Source organism: Netta rufina (genome assembly GCF_964035555.1).
Source record: "Netta rufina genome assembly, chromosome: 40".
Taxonomy (NCBI): Eukaryota; Metazoa; Chordata; class Aves; order Anseriformes; family Anatidae; genus Netta; species Netta rufina.
This window is the reverse complement of record NC_140164.1, coordinates 81,350-99,706: the sequence shown is the minus strand read 5'-3', so window position 1 is coordinate 99,706 and position 18,357 is coordinate 81,350. Positions and strand designations below refer to the sequence as shown.

The following is an 18,357-nucleotide window of genomic DNA, read 5'->3' as shown; positions in this document are numbered from 1 at the left end:
CTCCTCCAGTCACCCCTAAATCCCTCCAATTGCCCCAAAATACCCCTAATACCGCCCCAAACCACCCAAAAGTTCCCCTAAGCCTTCCGAACTCTCCCCAAGTCACCCCAAAATGCCCCTAAACTCCTGCCCGTTGCCCCAACCTCACCCAAAGCCACCCAAATTCCCTCTAAACCTCCTCAAAGCACCCCAAAATCCCCTAAACACCCCCTAAAGCCCCCAAACCCACCCTAAATTCCCTCTAAACCTCTTCAAAGCACCCTAAAGTCCCCCTAAACCCCCAAACCCACCCCAAATTCCCCCTACACCCCCAAACAGCCCCAAACAGTGCCCACAACTCCCCCCCAAAACTCCACAGCAAACAAAAGCAGAGAAGGGAGAGCTTTATTCCCCCCCCACCCCAACAAAAACGGGGTGGCTTGGGGTCCCCGTAGCCCCCCCTCACCCCAATTTTTATCTTTTTTTGGGGGGGGGCCCCTACGAGGCGGAATCCGAGGCCTCGGAGCTGTCCTTGACGTCGGTGCTCTCGGTGGCCTCGCTCACCTCGCTCACGTCCTTGCTATCGGCCCCGCTGTCCTCAGGGGGGGCGCCCCGGGGGCGGCGGGGGGGGCCCCCGCTTCCACAGCCCTCCCCCCCCCCCCGGGGGGGCTCACCGGGGCTGGGGGCTGCGGGGCGACCCCGCTCTTTCTGCTCCACTTGTTTCCGCAGCTGTGAGGACGAAAAAAAACAAGAAAAAAGGGTTTTTCGAGTGAAAAAAAGGAGAAATTTACCCCGCGTGCCCCCCCCCCAAGTGGATTTGGGGGTGTTTTTTATTAGGGGGGGGGTCCAACCTCGTCTGCCATCTGGGTGAGGTCCCGCTTCATGGCGTAGGCGTCCTCGCCGTCGGCGTAGTATTTGGGTTCCACCTCGCTGATCCTGGGGGGGAGCAGCACAGGGGGGGTTATTTTGGGGTTCCTCGTGCCCCCCCCTCAACTTTCAGCCCCCCCAGTTTGCTTATCCAGCCCCCCCAGTTAAAACCAGCACTCACTGGAAGTTGAGGGTGTTGGAGTAGAGGTGCAGAGCCGCCCGGTTGCTGCCAAAAAAAATAAAGAAATGGGGGGAAAAAATATGATTTAGGGGCCCCCCCCCCGGATTGTAAAAGGGGATTTGGGGGGGCCCCCACCTCTTGCGCACGTGCAGGGAGACGTATTTGGCGTTGAAGTTCTCGATCATGGCCCGCGACGCCTGGTCCATCAGCTTCTGCGCCAGCCCCAAACGCCGGTGGGAGCGCTTCACCGCCTGCGGGGGGGGGGCCACGAGGGGTTTAGGGCACCCCAAAAGCTTTTCGGGACCCCCCCGCAGCTTGGCACCGCCAGGAGGAGTCCCCGAAATCGAGTGGAAGGCCACCAGATGAGGTGGGAGCGAACAGGCTCACAGGAGCCACCCAAAAAACCTCACAAGAGCCCCCCAAAACCCACAAAATCCCCCCCAAAACCCCACAAAATCCCCCCTAAAAAACACTATACCCCCCCCAAAAAACTATATCCCCCAAAAAAACATTATATCCCCCCCAAAAAACTCCAGAATAACCCCAAGCAACTATATTCCCCCCAAAACCCCGTAATATCCCCACAATACACCAAAAACCTCAATATTCCCCCAAAACCCACAACTTTCCCCCCAAAACCCCTTAATATCCTATAAAACCCCATTATATCCCCCCAAAACCCCTAATAGCCCATAAAACCCCACTCTTTCCCCCCAAACACCCCACAATATCCCCCAAAAAAAGCCACTGTATCCCCCTAAAATCCTCAAAAAACACTGTAGTCCCCAAAACCCCACAATATCCCCCAAAATAACCACTACAGTCCCCCAAAACTGTTATATCCCTAAAATAACCCCAAAAAAATCCACTGTATCCCCCCAAAACGTCAAAAAAAAACCCCACACTATAGCCCCCCAAACCCCGAAAATCCCAAAAAAGTTCCCCCAAACCCCCACAATACCCCCAAGAACCCCTCTATCCCCCCAAACCCCCCAATATCCCCAAATAACCCCCAAAAAAGCCACTGTATCCCCAAAACCCCCCCAATATCCCCCCAAACCCCTATATCCCCCCCTAAACCACACTATATTCTCCCCAAAACCCCCAAATATCCTCCTACTATCCTATAAACCTCCAAAAAGCCCCAAAACCCCACAATATGCCCCAAAAAAACACTATACCCCCCCAAAAACCCTACAACATCTCAAAAAAAGCCGATATATTCCCTCAAAACCCCACAACACCCCCAAAAAACCCATTGTATTCCCCAAAAAATCACAATATCCCTCCCAACCGCCCCATATCACCCCAAAACCCCTTACACGGCCCCCCAAAAACACACTCATCCCCCCTTTTTTCCCCAACACCCCAAAATTTCCCCCATATTTCTTCTCCCCCCCCCAAAAAAGACCCCAAAACCCCTTACCAGGGACGTGATGTGCCCGTGGGGAACATCATCGGGGTCTTCCTCCCTAAAAACACAACGGGATGAGACACAGGGGGGACCCTAAATCCTCTCAGCACCCCTTATTTTTTATCAGGACACCCCAAAAAGTGGCGGTGGGGGGGGACGGGGCCCCCCCGAGCCGCACTCACATCTTGGCCAGGACGTAGCCGACGATTTTCCCGTTTTCATCCTCGGCGATGTAGGAAAGCTGCAAAAAAAAGGGGGAAAAAGGGTTTTAGGATCGAGTCCCGGGGTTTAGGGTCGGTTTGGGGAATTGGGGGGTGTCCCCGGAGCACCCATGGGTGCTGGGGGGGGGTACCTGGGGCCAGGAGAGGCCGTGGTAGAAATAATATTTCATCTGGTAGTTTTCGGGCAGGCACAGCAGGTTGCAGTGCTGCATGTTCATCAGGTCCTCGGGCTGCGGGGTAGGGAGGGTGAACCCCAAAAAGGGGTGAGGGGGACCCCAAAACGGCCCCGGAGCCGCCCCATGTGGGTACGGGGTGCTGGGGGGTGGCTCAGGTCCTCGACTGCTTTTCAGGACCTCAATATTCGGCTCCAAGACCCCAATTCCATGGTCAGAGCCCCCCCAGGACCCCAATATCCGCCCCCAGGACCCCAATTCTCTCCCTTAGAGCCCTCCCAGGACCTCAGTTCCCCTCTATGGACCCCAAATCCCCCCTCAATACCCCCCAGGAACCCCAACGTCCCCCTCCAGGACCCCAATGTCCCCCTCAGAGCCCTCCCAAGACTCAAATTCCCGCCCCAGCACCCCAAAAGCCCCCCCCAGCACCTTCCCAGGACCCCAATACCCCCCTCAGAGCCCTTCCAAGACGTCAATAACCCCCTCCAAGACCCCAATACCCCCCTCAGAGCCCTTCCAAGATCCCAGATCCCCTCCAGAACCCCCGAAATTTCTCCCCCATGACCCCAAATATCCCTAGAGCCTGCCCAGCACCCAAAACGCCCCCTCAGAGCCCTCCCAGGCCCCCAATATCCCCCTCAGAGCCCTTCCAACACCCTAATTCCCCTCCAGGACCCCAATATCCCCCCCCAATGACCCCAAAACCCCTCTCAGTGCCCCCTTAGGACCCCAATGTCCCCCTCAGAGCCCTTCCAACACCCTAATTCCCCTCTAGGACCCCAATATTATCCTCCCATGACCCCAAAACCCCCCTCAGTGCCCCCTTAGGACCCCAATGTCCCCCTCAGAGCCCTCCCAACACCCTAATTCCCCTCCAGGTCCCCAGAACCCCCTTCCAGGTCCCCAAAACCCCCCTCCAGGCCCCCAAATGCCCCCTTAGCACCCCCAAATCCCCCCTCAGCGCCCCCCTAGGCCCCTCCAGGCCCCTTTAACCCCCCTCAGCGCCCCCCTAGGCCCCTCCAGGCCCCTCTAACCCCCCCCGGCTCCCCCCTCACCTCCCTCCCGGCCTCCCCTCGGAACCCGGCGACCCCCTCCCGGTTCCCCCCCGTGCCCAACGACCCCCCCGTGCCCCCCCAGCCGCCCACCCGCGCGTTTCGGATGTTCATGGTCGCGGAGGCCCCGGCGGCTCCGTCGCCGCCTCCCGCCCCGCCGCCGCCGCCGCCGCTCTCCCTCTCCCTCGCCTCAGGCGCCGCTTCCGGCGGAAGAACGCGCGGCGACCAATCAGCGCTCGGACAGCCTCGCTAAATCCCGCCCTCCCGGCTGTGTATTGCGGTTGGGCTCGCCTCCTGCCCCGCGCTGTGCGGACAGCCTCGCTAGCCAATCAGCGAGCGTGATGAAGACTAACCCCGCCCTCCCCGCTTCTCCTTAGCCAATCAGGGGCTGGCTAAGCAACAGCGAGGCGCGCCCACCGCGTGCCCGGCGGCGACCAATCACAACCGCAGCTCCCGCTGGGGGGCGTGCCCCGCCGACCACCACCCTCTTACCCAATCACGCCCGGGGGCAGAGCGGATTGGCGTGCGCGCGAGCCAATAGGGAACGAGAAGAGGCGGGACAGACATGCTTTATTGATTTAGGGGCGGCCGGGCCATGACCCCATTGGGGGGGTGTGGGGGGGAGATTTTGGGGTCCCCCTGCTCTGGGGGTCCCCAGGGGGGGTCCCCGCTTTTTGGGGTGCCCCCATGGTGTCCGTACCCCCAGGGGGACCCCACTTTGGGGGGTCCCCGCTCCGTGGATACCCCCCAGGGGGCCCCATTTTGGGGGGTCCCCTTTTTGGGGTGCCCCCATTTTGGGGTGTCCCCCCCAGGGGACCCTTTTTTGGGGGGTCCCCGGTGACCCTAAACCCCCAGGGGGTCCCCTCGAGTGTGTCCGTACCCCTTGGGGTCTCCCATTTTTGGGGTGTCCCCGTGTACCCCCATGGGACATTATTTTGGGGTGTCCCCCCTTTTGGGGTCCCCCCCATTTTGGGGTGACTCAATTTTGGGGTGTCCCTCCCTTTTTGGGGTGTCCCCCTTTTGGGGTGTCCCCTTTCTGTCCCCCCAGGGGGCCCCCATTTCGGGGTGTCCCCAGACCACGTGTACCCAGAGTCCCCATTATGGGGTGACCCCCTTCTAGGGGTACCCCCATGGGGGTTGTCCCCCATTTTTGGGGTCTCCCCTATTTTTGGGGTGTCCCCGGTATGTCCGTACCCCCTTTTTGGGGTGTAACCGTTTTGGGGTGTCCCCATTCCAGCTGTACCCCCAAGAGGTCCCCTTTTTGGGGTGCCCCCTTTTTAGGGTGCCCCCTTTTTGGTGTGTCCCCAGCCTGTGCATACCCCCAAGAAGGGTCCCCAATTTTCGGGGTGCCCCTACTGTGTCTGTACCCCCTGGGGGACCCCATTTTAGGGTCCCCTTTGTGCGTGTACCCCCATGGGGACCCCATTTTAGGGTGTCCCCTGTCCCTTTATACTCCCAGGAGGCCCCATTTTGGGGTCCCCATTCCCTCTACACCCCCAAAGGGGGGGTCTCCAATTTTTGGGGTGACCCTCGTGGATCCCAAACACCCCCATTTTGGGTTTTCCCCAGCCCCTTCATACCCCAAGGCTTCATCCCCACACTTTTGGGGTTTCCCCAGTCTCTGCTCACCCCCAGTTTTTCGAGGGGGAGTCCCCAAATTTTCAGGGAAAAGTCCCCAAATTTTCAGGGAGAAGTCCCCAAATTTTCAGGGTAGAGTCCCCAAATTTTCAGGGTGGGATCCCCAAATTTTCAGGGAAAAGTCCCCAATTTTTCGGGGTGGGATCCCCAAATTTTCGGGGTGAGGCCCCAAATTTTCAGGGAGAGATCCCCAATTTTTTGGGGTGAGGTCCCCAAATTTTCAGGGAAAAGTCCCCAAATTTTCAGGGTGAAGTCCCCAATTTTTCAGGGAAAAGTCCCCAAATTTTCAGGGTAGAATCCCCAAATTTTCAGGGTGGGATCCCCAAATTTTCAGGGAAAAGTCCCCAAATTTTCGGGGAGAGGACCCCAAATTTTCAGGGAAAAGTCCCCAAATTTTCAGGGTGAGGTCCCCACATTTTCAGGGAGAAGTCCCCAAATTTTCAGGGAGAAGCCCCCAAATTTTCAGGAAGAGGACCCCAAATTTTCAGGGTGAGAACCCCAAATTTTCAGGGAGAAGTCCCCAAATTTTCAGGAAGAGGACCCCAAATTTCTGGGGTGAGGACCCCAAATTTTCAGGGAGAAGTCCCCAAATTTTCAGGGAAAAGTCCCCAAATTTTCAGGAAGAGGACCCCAAATTTTTGGGGTGAGGTCCCCAAATTTTCAGGGAAAAGTCCCCAATTTTTCAGGGAAAAGTCCCCAAATTTTCAGGGAGAAGTCCCCAAATTTTCAGGGAAAAGTCCCCAAATTTTCAGGGAAAACTCCCCAATTTTTCGGGGTGAAGTCCCCAAATTTTCGGGGTGGGATCCCCAAATTTTCAGGGAAAAGTCCCCAATTTTTTGGGGTGAAGTCTCCAGTTTTTTGGGGAGGGGTCCCCAAATTTTCAGGGAGAGGTCCCCAAATTTTCAGGAAGAAGTCCCCAATTTTTCAGGAAGAAGTCCCCAAATTTTCAGGGAAAAGTCCCCAATTTTTCGGGGTGAGGTCCCCACATTTTCGGGGTGGGATCCCCAATTTTTCGAGGGGGGGGTCCCCAAATTTTTTGGGGTGTCCCCCCCCGTTTAGGGCTGCATGCGCAGGGCCCCGTCCAGCCTCACCACCTCCCCGTTGATCATGGGGTTTTCGGCCAGCGCCTGCACCAGGTGGGCGAATTCCCCCGGGTGCCCCAAACGGGACGGGAAGGGCACCTGCTGCCCTAAAAAGTTCCGCACCCGTTCGGGCAAACCGGCCAGCAACGGGGTGGAGAACAACCCTAAAAGGGACAAAAAAAAGGGGGTGAGTCCGTTACCCTATATCCTTTTCCACCCTAAAAAAAAGCGGTTGCCCTATAAATTTCCCACCCCAAAAAAAAGGGGTCAAAGCGTTTGCCCTATAACTTTTCCCACCCCAAAAACAAAGGCGGGTGAAGCATTTGCCCTATAACCTCTTCCACCCCCCAAAAAAAAAGGGGTGAAGTGTTTGCCCTACAGTTTTTCACACCCCAAAAATAAAGGGGGGTGAAGTTTTTGCCCTACAACTTTTCCCATGCCAAAAACCAAGGGGGTGGAAAAAAAGGGGGGAGAATTGTTTGCCCTACAACTTTTCCACCCTAAAAAAAAAGGGGGTGAAGCATTTGCCCTACAACTTTTCCCACCCAAAAAAAAAAGGGGGAGAAAAAAAAAAGGGGGAGAAAAAAAAAAGGGGGAGAAAAAAAAAAGGGGGAGAAAAAAAAGGGGGAGAAAAAAAAAGGGGGAGAAAAAAAAAGGGGGAGAAAAAAAAAGGGGGTGAAGCATTTGCCCTCCAACTTTTCCCACCCCAAAAAAAGAGGGATTGAAGCCTTTCCCCTACAACCTTTTCCACCCCCAAAAAAAAGGCGGTGAAACGTTGACCCTACAACTTCTTCCACCCCCAAAAAAAAGGGAGCGAAGCCTTTCCCCTACAACCTTTTCCACCCCAAAAAAAAAAACGGGAAACGAAGCATTTTCCCTGCAGCTTCTCCCACCCCATTAAAAAAAAAAAGGGGCTTGAGGGCTCGCCCTCCAGCTTTTCCCACCCCATAAACCGCCCCCGACCCCATACCTGGAGCGATGGTGACCACGCGGATCCCCAGGGGCGCGAGGTCGCGGGCGATGGGCAGCGTCATCCCCACGATGCCCCCCTTGGAGGCGGAGTAGGCGGCCTGCCCCACCTTTTGGGGACAAAAAGGGACGATTAGGGGGTGGCCCCGCTCTTCCTGACCCCATTAATCCCCCCCCGGGGATCTCACCTGCCCCTCGAAGGCGGCCACGCTGGCGGTGTTGACCACCAGACCCCGGTGGCCGTCGGGGTCGGGGGGGTTTTGGCTCATCAGGCGGGCGCTGAGGCGGGTCACGTTGAAGGTTCCCACTAGGTTTACCTATAGGATATAGGGTGGAGGTGTTAGGGTCGGCCCGACCCCATAAGCGGCCTGAGGACGGCCCCGTGAGCGCCCCACGGTCACCCCGAGGACAGCCCCGTGGCTAAAAGCAGCCTGCTGATCCCATCCCCGACCCCACAACCACCCCATTGACCCCATCCCCGACCCCACAACCACCCCAAGGACACCCCCATGCCCCCAAGCACCCCATTGACCCCATCCCTGACCCCACAACCACCCTGCTGATCCTGTCCCTGACCCCACACCCACCCCAAGGACACCCCAATGACAACAACCACCCCATAAACCCCATCCCCAACCCCAAAACCACCCCATTAACCCCACCCCCGACCCCACACCCACCCCATTTACCCTATCCCTGACCCCACAACCCCCCTGAAGTCACCTCTGTGCCCACAACCACCCCATAAACCCCATCCCCAACCCCAAAACCACCCCAAGGACACCCCAATGACAACAACCACCCCCTAAACCCCATCCCCAACCCCAAAACCACCCCATTCACCCCATCCCCGACCCCAAAACCACCCCTCTGCCTGCCCCCACAAGCCCCCCGGCCCCACACTCACATTAACAACCCGCTGGAAGTCCTCCAACTCGTGCACTTTGTCCTTCTTGGCGTTGTAGGTTTTCACGGCGATGCCCACCCCGGCGCAGTTCACCGCCAGCTCCAGCTTCCCGAACCTCTTCTTGGCCACCTCCAGGGCGGCCTCCACCTCCTTGGCGGACGTCACCTGCGGGGACAGCGGCGCTGGGACCCCCAATTTGTCACCTACCCCTTCACCTCGCTGCCACCCCGTCCCCGTACTCACGTCAGCGGGGGCGAAGGCGCAGTTGTCCCCCAGCTCCGCCGCCACCTTGGCCCCCTGTGAGCTGGGGAGGTCGAGGAGGACGACGCGGGCCCCTTGCTGCACCAAGCGCTCCGCTGTGGCTCGGCCCAAGCCCGAAGAGCCGCCGGTGACCAGCGCTACAAGGCCCTAGAGGGGATGGGAAGGGGTTTGGGGTTAAAAGGGGGGGAAAAGGGGCAGGGTTGGGCTCGCAGAGGCAGGCTGAGGGGGGCGCGGTGCTGCCCAGAACCTTCACGCTGCGCAGGGACGCCATCTTGGGGTCAAGGCCAGTGAGGGGAGACGAAAAGAGCCGAGTGGAGCCGAGTGGAGCCGAAGGGGAACGAACGGAGCCGAAAGGAGCCGAAGGGAGCCGAGAAGAGCCGAAGGGAGCCGAGTGGAGGAAACGAATGGAGCCGAAGGGGAACGAACGGAGCCGAAGGGAGCCGAGCGGAGGAGCCGAATGGGAACGAACGGAGCCGAGAAGAACCGAATGGAGCCGAACGTGAACGAATGGAACCGAGTGGAGCCGAGAAGAGCCGAATGGAGGAGCCGAAGGGAGCCGAGAAGAGCCGAAGGGAGCCAAAGGGGAAGGAACGGAGCCGAACGGAGCTGAACGGAGCCGAGAAGAGCCGAAGAGAGCCGAGCGGAGGAGCCCAACGGAGCCGAAGGGGAACGAACAGAGCCAAAGGGAGCCGAGTGGGGGGCGAACGGAGCCGAAGGGGAACGAATGGAGCCGAAGGAAGCCGAACGAAACCGAAGGGAGCCGAATAGAGCCGAAGGGAACCGAATGGAAGCGGACGGAGCCGAACGGAGCGGAGCGGAGGCGGGACGTGGGCGGTGGTGGGCGGAGCCGGCCAGAGCTGAACGCTGATAGGCGGAGCCGAGGGGGCGAGGAGCGGAGCCGAAGGGCAGTGGGCGGGGCCAAGCCGAGGGGCGACGGGAGGAGCCGAGCGGCGATTGGCGGAGCCCGAAGGGAGCCGAAAGAACCCGAATGGAGCCGAGCGGAGCCGAAAGAACCCGAACGGGGCCGAGCGACGATGGCTGGAGCCGAACGAACCCGAACGGAGCCGAAAGAACCCGAACGGGGCCGAAAGAACCCGAATGGAGCCGAGCGGCTGCAGGGGACAGGGTCGGGACCCCGGGGTGGGGGGGGGCGGGGAACCCCCCTGGATTTTGGGACCCCCACAATGGGGCCATGGGGGGGACCCCCGTGGGGCTGGGGGGGGCAGGGGGACAGCAGGGTTAAGGGGGGGCCCCCCCAGGAGATGAGGACCCCAAAAGACCCGGGATAGGGACCCCTGGGGGGGGGCGCAGACGTAGGAGCCCCAAAAATAGGGAGCAAGACCCCCAAAAATGAGGCTCAGGACCCCCAGGGAGCTCCAGGAGGAGCAAAACCCCCCCGGGGACGGGATGGGGAGCCCCAGGGACGCGGTGCCAGCACCCCAGGGGGGGGCCGGGTCCCCCCCCCAGGCTCGTCCCAGCTGCCGTGTCCGTGCCCGGCGGGCGGCCAGGGTGTAGCGTTACCTCCGACCTTCCCCGGGGGCCACCGACGGGTCCCCCCCCCGGGGCCAGCATGGAGGAGAAATCGGCCAAAATCCCAGGTACTGGGGCGAATTTGGGGTTATTTGTTTAAGGGAGGGGGGTGTTTGTTGAAGGGAGGGGGTGTTTGTTTAAAGGGGGGGGGGGGGTGGTTGGTTAAATGGGGGGGGACACGAGGCCATGGGGACACTGACCGGCGGCGGGGACAGAGGGCAGAGCCATGGCGGTGGCACCGGCGGGCCAGCTGACGCAGAACCCCCTGCAGAAAGTTTGGGTCCCCCTCAGCTCCCACCGCTTGCGGCGGCGGGGGTGTGAGTTTTGGGGGGGGGTTTTAAGGGGTTGGGGGGGTGCTGATTTGCCGCAGCCCACCCTAAACTTTGTCCCCACCCCCCCTTTTTCAGCCACCGTACCCCAATTCACCAACTGCCCCACCATGGTGATCCTGGTGGGGCTGCCAGCTCGGGGCAAGACCTACATCTCCCGCAAGCTCACCCGCTACCTCAACTGGATCGGGATGCCGACGCGGGGTGAGTATTCTCTTTTTTTTTTGGGGGGGGGGACGCATAATTTGGGGGTGCCCCCTAACTGCTCGTGCCCCCCCCTTGCAGTGTTTAACGTGGGGCAGTACCGGCGCGAGGCGGTGCAGAGCTACAAGAGCTACGAGTTCTTCCGCCACGACAACGAGGAGGCCATGCACATCCGCAGGTATGGAGGGGGGGGGAATAAAAAAGGGTGAGGGGAATAATTTGGAAGGGGGGGGCACCAGCTGATGCCCCCACCCTAAAAAAATAACCCTCCCCAGGCAGTGTGCGCTGGCTGCCCTGCAGGACGTCCGCACCTACCTGAGCTCTGAAGAGGGGCAAGTGGCGGTAAGGCAACCCCACAATGGGGAAAATTACCCCCCCAAGGGGCAAATTGCCCCCCCAGGGGGTAAATTTATCCCCCCAGGGGGCAAATTTATCCCCCCAGGGGGTTTAACACCCCCCCCCCGGCTTCTATGTGCCCCCCCAACACCAGGTTTTTGATGCCACCAACACCACGCGGGAGCGCCGAGCCCTCATCCTGCAGTTCGCAAGGGAGAACGGCTACAAGGTGCTGGGAGTAATTTGGGGGGGGGGTCTGAGGATTTGGGGGGGCTCGTGGCACTGTTTGGGGGTGCTCACAACTTTTGGGGGTGCTCACAGCTTTTGGGGGGGACACTGGCACCGTGGGGACATCCCCTTTCCCCTCCAGGTCCTGTTCGTCGAGTCCATTTGCGACGACCCTGCCATCATCGAGGAGAACATCAAGGTGAGGAGGGCGCTCCCCTTCCCGTACCCCCAAAAAAAAAAGCGTGCCCCCCCCACCCCCAAAAAATAACCCCCCCACACCTCTCTGCTCCCCCAGCAAGTGAAGCTGAGCAGCCCCGACTACAAGGGCTGCGCCCCCGAGGAGGTGGTGGCCGATTTCCTGCAGCGCATCGAGTGCTACAAAGCCACCTACGAGCCGCTGGACGAGCAGCTGGACAGGTGACGCCACGCTTTACACCCCAAAAAAAAACAAAAATGAATAATTTGGGGAAACCCCGTTAATATTTGGGCGCGCAGCGGGTTGTCTTACATCAAGATCTTCGACGTGGGCGTGCGGTACCTGGCGAACCGGGTGCAGGGCCACGTGCAGAGCCGCACGGTGTACTACCTGATGAACACGCACGTCACGCCGCGCGCCATCTACCTGAGCCGCCACGGCGAGAGCCAGCTCAACCTGCGGGGCCGCATCGGCGGCGACGCCGGGCTCTCCCCCCGAGGGCGCCAGGTGGGCGGGGTTAAGGGGAGGAGCCACGCCCACAAAGGGGAGGGGCCTCCGGGAAGGGCACGCCCCCCTCCCTGCACACGCACAGTCAGGCTGCTGTGGGGTGATATGGGAGGGATGGGGGAGGGAGGGGAGGGGCTAAGGGAGATGGCCACGCCCCCTGGGTGAGTCCAAATATGGAGGGGGGTGGGGTTAAAGGAGGACACACCCCCACGGTCTAAATATGGAAGTGGAGGGGTGGGGCTAAGGGATAGGATAACCCCCCCCCCCCCCAGGGATCACAAGTAGGGAGGTGGAGGGTTGGCCACGCCCCATCTCCTGAAGGTGCCCCAAATATGGAAGTGAGGGGTGGGGCTAAACAAGCCACGCCCCCAAGAGCTACTCTATGGAGGGGAGCTAAGGGAGATGGCCACGTCCCCTCATAGGACCCCAGGTAAGGAGGTGGAGGGATGGCCACGCCCCCCTCTCCTGGAGGTGCCCCAAATATGGAGGTGGAGGGGTGGGGCTAATGGAGGCCACGCCCCTAGAAGCCCTAGCATGGGGTGTGAGGTTAAATGAGGCCACACCCACAATTCCATATAGGGAGGTGGGCAGCAAGGTGGGGTGAAGAAGCCACGCCCCCAGGAGCTACCCTAGTAGAAGTGGATGAATGGTGGGGGTTGAGGCCACGCCCCCCAACCACCCATATATGGAAAGGGGTGTGGCTAATGGTGCAAGCCACGCCTCCCCAGGAACAACCCTATTAGGGGGATGTGGGTGAAGGGGTGGGGCTAGATGTGGCCACACCCACATGAGACCATGTCAGGCCATGGCTGAAGGGGTGGGGCTAAGGGAGGCCACACCCCCAGAAGCCCTAGGATGGGGTGTGAGGCTGAGGCCTCGCCCCCAATTCCATATAGGGAGGTGGGCATCATGGTGGTGTGATGAAGCCACTCCCCCAATCGTCCATATAGGGAAAGGGGTGTGGCTAACAGAGCAAGCCACGCCCCCAGGAACAACCCTAGTAGGGGGATATGGGTGAAGAGGTGGGGCTAAATGAGGTCACGCCCCCAGAAGCCACCCTCATTGAAGGACATGGTTTAAGGGGTGGGGCTATAAGTGAGGCCACACACCCCCTGAGACTGATTGGCTGGGCTGTGCACAAAGGGGTGGGACTAAGGGAGGCCACGCCCCCACAGAACAACCAACACACATGAAGGGGTGGAGCCAAGGACCCAGCCCCCCCATGAGCCAAAAGGGGTGGGATTTAGCACAGTGCCACGCCCCCTTTGTGGGCGTGGCCTGATGTGGCCCCGCCCCCCTCCCAGTACGCCCAGGCCTTGGCCGAGTTCATCCGGAGCCAGAGCATCCGGGAGCTGAAGGTGTGGACCAGCCACATGAAGCGCACCATCGAGACGGCCGAGGCGCTGGGGGTGCCCTACGAGCAGTGGAAGGCGCTCAACGAGATCGACGCGGTCAGCACCCCCCCCGGGGGTCCCCAAAATCCCCTAAAACCTCCCCTCGATCCCCAAACCTCCCCTCGAACCCCAAAACCCCCCCTCGGGACCCCAAAAGTAACGCCCGGCCCACAGGGGGTCTGCGAGGAGATGACCTACGAGGAGATCCAGGAGCGCTACCCCGAGGAGTTCGCCCTGCGCGACCAGGACAAGTACCGCTACCGCTACCCCAAGGGCGAGGTGACGACCCCGAGGGCACGGGGACAATAACGGGGAAGGGGGTGACGGGGTTTGGGGACCCCCCCCTCAGCGCCCCGTGCCCTCCCCCAGTCCTACGAGGACCTGGTGCAGCGCCTGGAGCCGGTCATCATGGAGCTGGAGCGGCAGGAGAACGTGCTGGTCATCTGCCACCAAGCCGTCATGCGCTGCCTGCTGGCCTATTTCCTGGACAAAAGCGCCGGTGAGGCCGTGAGGACACTTTGGGGACAATTTGGGGACATTTAGGGACACTTGGGGGACAATTTCATAGCCACCTCCCTTAATTTTCTTCCTCCTCCCACCCCCCAGAGGAGCTGCCCTACCTCCGCTGCCCCCTGCACACCGTGCTCAAGCTGACCCCGGTGGCTTACGGTGAGTGGGGACGCCCCCGGTGTCCCCCCCCCGATGTCCCCAAGGAGGGGACAGCACCCTGGGGTGTCGTCGTCCCCCCCAGACTGTAATACCACCCCTTTTGTGCCCCCCCTCCCAAATTAAATCAGGGTGCGAAGTGGAGTCCATCTTCCTCAACGTGGAGGCAGTCAATACACACCGTGAGAAGCCCCAGGTGAGGGAGGGGGGGGATTTGGGGGATTAATTACAGCCCCCCCCAACGGTGGGGACACGTTTTGGGATGAAAAAATCAGATTTTGGGGTGAGCAGAGCCCCCCCACAAACACAAAACTGTTTGCACCACAGAACGTCGACGTCAGCCGCCCCCCGGCCGAAGCCCTGATCACCGTCCCCGAGCACTACTGAGCCCCCCCGCCACTAATTAAAGCTTGCCTTAACGAAGCACCGAGCCTGGCGTGTAGCGGGGGGGCCACAGCACCCCCAAAATACGCTTTTATTTAAGGGGAAGTTCAGGGGTTGGCTTCGGCCTCGTTGTATTGACTCGTCCAGAAGCTGGGTTCCTTTTGTTGGATCTGGAGACAAAACACGACAAAAAATGAGGGGGGGGGGGACACAGGTTGTGCCCTCCCCCCCAAACAAAAGGCAGGAGAAAAGAACAAAAAACAGGAAAACCTCTCAAAAAAACTCACCTTTGCCACAAAATTCAGCATGTCCTTCTTGGAGGTCTCCTTGGCGGCCCGCGGCCCCCACTGGAAAGAGAACTCGGGGGGGTCCGTCAGGGGGATGGGGGTGATCTCCAGGTACCTGCAGGGAGCGGGGGGGTGAACCCCGTTTTTTGGGGGGGTCCCTGGGGGGTGTCCAGCACGCCCCAGCCCTGTGACACCCCCTCGAGTCACCGGGCGTGGGGACAGCAGCGAATTCTCTCTGCGGTGCGGTATAAACGGCCCGGCTGGCACTAGCGCCGCGGCTGCTCTGTGCGCACCGGGGTGTTTTGTGCCCCCCCACCCCAAAAAAAAAACGCCCCCCACTCACTTCTGCCTCACAAACTCCTCCGTCACCAGCTTCTTGACGTCCCCAAACACCTCGTGCTTCTCCCTGGGGGGTGGCAGGGGGGGGGTTAATGGGGTGCGGAAGCAACAAATCCCGCTCCCACCCCAAAATGTCCTACCCTGGGTGCACCCGGAGCCGGCGGAGAAATTCCCATACAGCACCTGAAAAGGAGAATGTTGGGGAGGGGGGGGCAAGGAGAAATTTGGGTCCAGAGGGGGCACAAAATATCTTACTGTCTTTGGCCGAGTTGCCCTTCATGAAGATGAAGCTCAGGATGATGGTGAGGAGGCCCAGCTTGGCTGTCTGGTTGTCCCTGCGGTGGGGAGAGCAGCGTCACCCACCTGAGGGGGGCACCTGGGGGCTCTGTCTCCATTCCCCCCCCCTCCAGAAAACACCCGGAGGATGCCAGCACCCTCATCACCAGCCCCTCACCGCTTCAGGTTCTCCCCCTCGACCCGTGGCAGGTTGCTGGTCAGGATGTAGATATGGTGTTTGGTGTCGATCTCCACCAGCTGCAGCCCAAACACCTGCAGGAGGCAAAGATTTAATCCAGCGAGTGCAGGGGGGACGGAAATCCCAATCCCAAGAACCCCACAGCTACACAAGAACCCCCTGCTACCTGCTGCAGGATCCTGCCTGCCTGGTTGACGATCTCGGAGTAGACGTCTTTGTATTCCCTGATGACTTTTTTCAGGATGTCTGCAGGGAACAGGGGGGATGCTGAGATGATGAGACACTCCCCAGGTATCCGGTGAGGTTTTTGGAGAGATCCAACCCCAAAACGTTTGGCGACGTCCAGACCAACCCCAGAAACTGTGACCAGAGCTCCCCTAAACTCACCGACTCTCTTGATGGGGATCTTCTTCTGGTCCTTCACTAGCAGGAACTGAACCAGCTCACTCACCTATGCGGTGAGGAAGGAGAAACAGCAAAAATATGTAAATAAAAAACAAAATATGTAAATAAAATAACAGAACGCAGGAAGGTCAAGCTGTCCCACCGCAGGACAGGGATCGTCCCCTCACCTTCCTGTTCACTTCGTCCCGGGAGCGCCTCTCCAGGTTCCTCTGCACCTGGCTGTGCGTCTGCGTCTGGCTCAGGCTAAAATCGTCGTCGTCATCGTCGTCCGCCTGCGGGACAACAACCAGAAATGCCACAAGCCGGTCTACGACAACCCCCCCCAGCAGAAACAGGGCAGAAACCGAGGGCTCCTCTCCTCACCTGGCTGAAGGCCGCCCCTTTGCTGCGCTTCCTCTGCGACATCTCCCGGCTGCTGAGGGGAGGGCAGAGCCGCACGGGCTCAAGCTGCTACCGGCCGGTCCCCGTCGCCCCCCTCCGCATCCCCGCCCCTCTCCCAGCCCCGAATCCCCGAGCCCGGGGCCTCCAGGAGCCGTTAGAGCGGCCCCGAGGCCCCGCTGCCGGCCGCGACCCCTCCGCCATTACCCGCTCCCCTCACAGGGGGCCGTCTCCTCTCTGCGCATGCGCGCAGGCTACGCACCCGCCCCCGCTCCCTTATTGGCTCTTCCCTCTCCGCCCCGCCCTTTTCCATTGGCTGCGCCCCGCCGCCCGTCCCCGCCTCCGGCTGCGATTGGGCGAGAGGCGCTGGCCACGCCCCCCTCTCCCGCCGCGTGCCGGTAGCGGTTCCTCGCGCCCCCTCCCCTCGGGTTTGGAAAAAGGGCGGGAAGCGCTTTTTACCTCAGGCGGGGAAAATGGCGGCCAACTGTCGCTCCCTGTCACCAGCGTCCCTTCAAGTGTGGAAATAAAACAGAAAAAAAAACACAAAAAAGCACAAAAAAGGCCCAAAGTGGCTGACCTCACCCCATCCTTTCTTTAATAAAGGTATTAAAGCGCCTGATCACTGCCAAGCCCCTCACCTCAGGCTGTGGCAAAGGCACCATAATGATGGTTGAGGCACCATCAGTTATTAAAATAGAATCATAAAGGTTAAACTCAAAATATGCTAACATAGTATAAATGTTAGCATATTGCTAACACATATAAGCTGTATCTATCTATCTATCTATAAAACTCAGCTCTAGCCACAAAATCGAGGCTGAAGAAGGAACGTAGAACTTAAATTAGCTGATTTTGGAAAAAAAAAAATGCTGAAGTGTTAAATGACAACAGAGCAACAGAGCATGCACAAAATAGAAAAGAGAAAAGCACAAGGTGAAGAAGAGCCTACATCAAAAGACCCCAAAATTTGACAACCAAGAGAGTATTGCTCATGCAAAATTAGGAGGGACAATATGATAATTAGTTCTGATAACCCATTAATGTAAATCCTGCTCTTTCTTGCAAAATTATCTCAATATACGTATCACTGTACCATAAATAAGTACTCATTGTCTTGCTTAAGTGTACGTGTTTGGTGGAATTACCGCCCACGTACACAGCGCTGTTAATAAATAAAACCTGCTTTATAATTCTCCAAAATGAGTCTTGGAAAGTTATATCTGGAGCAAAACCTGCTTAGGAGCGTGAGAAACACAGCTTTCAGTTGCCAGCCTCTTATTTTTCAAGTTTCCTGTGATTTTTCACTCTGTGAGGTGCTAATATTTGTTCCGTTATCTGACTTGACACCCCGATTTTTGCCTAATTCCATGAAGGAGTCTGGTTGTTGTCGGCATTTTACAAGGTTGTCCTGTGAGCTTTCTTATCACTACAAGCATTTATCAAAAATACGTTCCTTTTTCCTAAAAAAATGTAACATTTCTTTGCAAAAACATTAAAAAACCACTCTTACAGGAGCTGGGTGCTACCTTAGTTCCCCATCAGCAGGGCGCCATTTTGTGTCCCAGTCAGGGCGCCATGTTGGTTCCCAGTCAAGGACCCACTGGAATCATGACTTTTAGTATAAAAATTTCCCCTTTCCAGCCTCTTTTTTTACCCAATTCCCACCTCTCAGCCCTTATAAATATCCCCATGCCACTACGGTGGCTAATAAACAGCCTCTTTTGCCTCATGCTTGCCCTGAATTTCCCCAGTGACTGATGAACTAAGCTCATGAAAAAAAAAAAAAAAAAAAAAAAAAAAAAAAAAAAAAAAAGCATGAGGGAAAAATAAATAAGAAAATAGCCGGCCTCAAAGACACAGGTTCTTCTGGGCGTTTTGTTTTTATTTCATCTTGCAGGGACTGGCGTATCTCCAGCCCCCAGCCTGTGGACAAGCCCGGCTTGTCTCAAGTGAAT

The 18,357-nt window shown here is 58.5% G+C and overlaps 4 protein-coding genes across 5 annotated transcripts; 1 reads left to right on the top strand and 3 right to left on the bottom strand.

Moving 5' to 3' along the window:
- Positions 1-368: 368 nt before the first annotated feature.
- NAA10 (N-alpha-acetyltransferase 10, NatA catalytic subunit) lies at positions 369-4,088 on the bottom strand. The gene is made up of 8 exons (XM_084304292.1): positions 3,981-4,088; positions 2,794-2,892; positions 2,624-2,682; positions 2,454-2,499; positions 1,163-1,278; positions 1,028-1,072; positions 831-915; positions 369-708 (listed from the first exon to the last, which is right to left on the bottom strand). Exons 1-8 carry the CDS (start codon positions 3,999-4,001, stop codon positions 478-480), a joined length of 702 nt encoding a protein of 233 aa, XP_084160418.1. The 5' UTR covers positions 4,002-4,088; the 3' UTR covers positions 369-477.
- Positions 4,089-4,440: 352 nt separating this feature from the next.
- HSD17B10 (hydroxysteroid 17-beta dehydrogenase 10) lies at positions 4,441-9,502 on the bottom strand. Its single transcript, XM_084304293.1, has 6 exons — positions 8,992-9,502; positions 8,727-8,891; positions 8,484-8,648; positions 7,765-7,893; positions 7,578-7,686; positions 4,441-6,771 (listed from the first exon to the last, which is right to left on the bottom strand). The coding sequence occupies exons 1-6, from the start codon at positions 9,013-9,015 to the stop codon at positions 6,581-6,583; spliced, it is 783 nt and encodes a 260-aa protein (XP_084160419.1). The 5' UTR covers positions 9,016-9,502; the 3' UTR covers positions 4,441-6,580.
- Positions 9,503-9,993: 491 nt separating this feature from the next.
- Positions 9,994-14,598, top strand: PFKFB1 (6-phosphofructo-2-kinase/fructose-2,6-biphosphatase 1). The gene is made up of 14 exons (XM_084304294.1): positions 9,994-10,342; positions 10,682-10,807; positions 10,889-10,985; positions 11,083-11,149; positions 11,298-11,372; positions 11,514-11,570; positions 11,667-11,788; positions 11,867-12,074; positions 13,379-13,525; positions 13,643-13,747; positions 13,838-13,967; positions 14,075-14,137; positions 14,266-14,330; positions 14,462-14,598. The coding sequence occupies exons 1-14, from the start codon at positions 10,315-10,317 to the stop codon at positions 14,519-14,521; spliced, it is 1,350 nt and encodes a 449-aa protein (XP_084160420.1). The 5' UTR covers positions 9,994-10,314; the 3' UTR covers positions 14,522-14,598.
- LOC311220748 (non-structural maintenance of chromosomes element 3 homolog) lies at positions 14,557-16,667 on the bottom strand. Of its 2 annotated transcripts, none has more exons than XM_084304302.1 (11): positions 16,610-16,667; positions 16,388-16,436; positions 16,192-16,296; positions 16,007-16,070; positions 15,786-15,865; positions 15,599-15,693; positions 15,400-15,479; positions 15,285-15,327; positions 15,149-15,211; positions 14,806-14,920; positions 14,557-14,688 (listed from the first exon to the last, which is right to left on the bottom strand). In XM_084304302.1, the coding sequence occupies exons 1-11, from the start codon at positions 16,645-16,647 to the stop codon at positions 14,626-14,628; spliced, it is 795 nt and encodes a 264-aa protein (XP_084160428.1). In that variant the 5' UTR covers positions 16,648-16,667; the 3' UTR covers positions 14,557-14,625. The 2 variants fall into 2 exon arrangements, with proteins under 2 accessions (XP_084160428.1, XP_084160429.1); XM_084304303.1 differs by having other exon boundaries at positions 16,388-16,439; positions 16,610-16,638.
- Between the last annotated feature and the right edge of the window lie 1,690 nt (positions 16,668-18,357).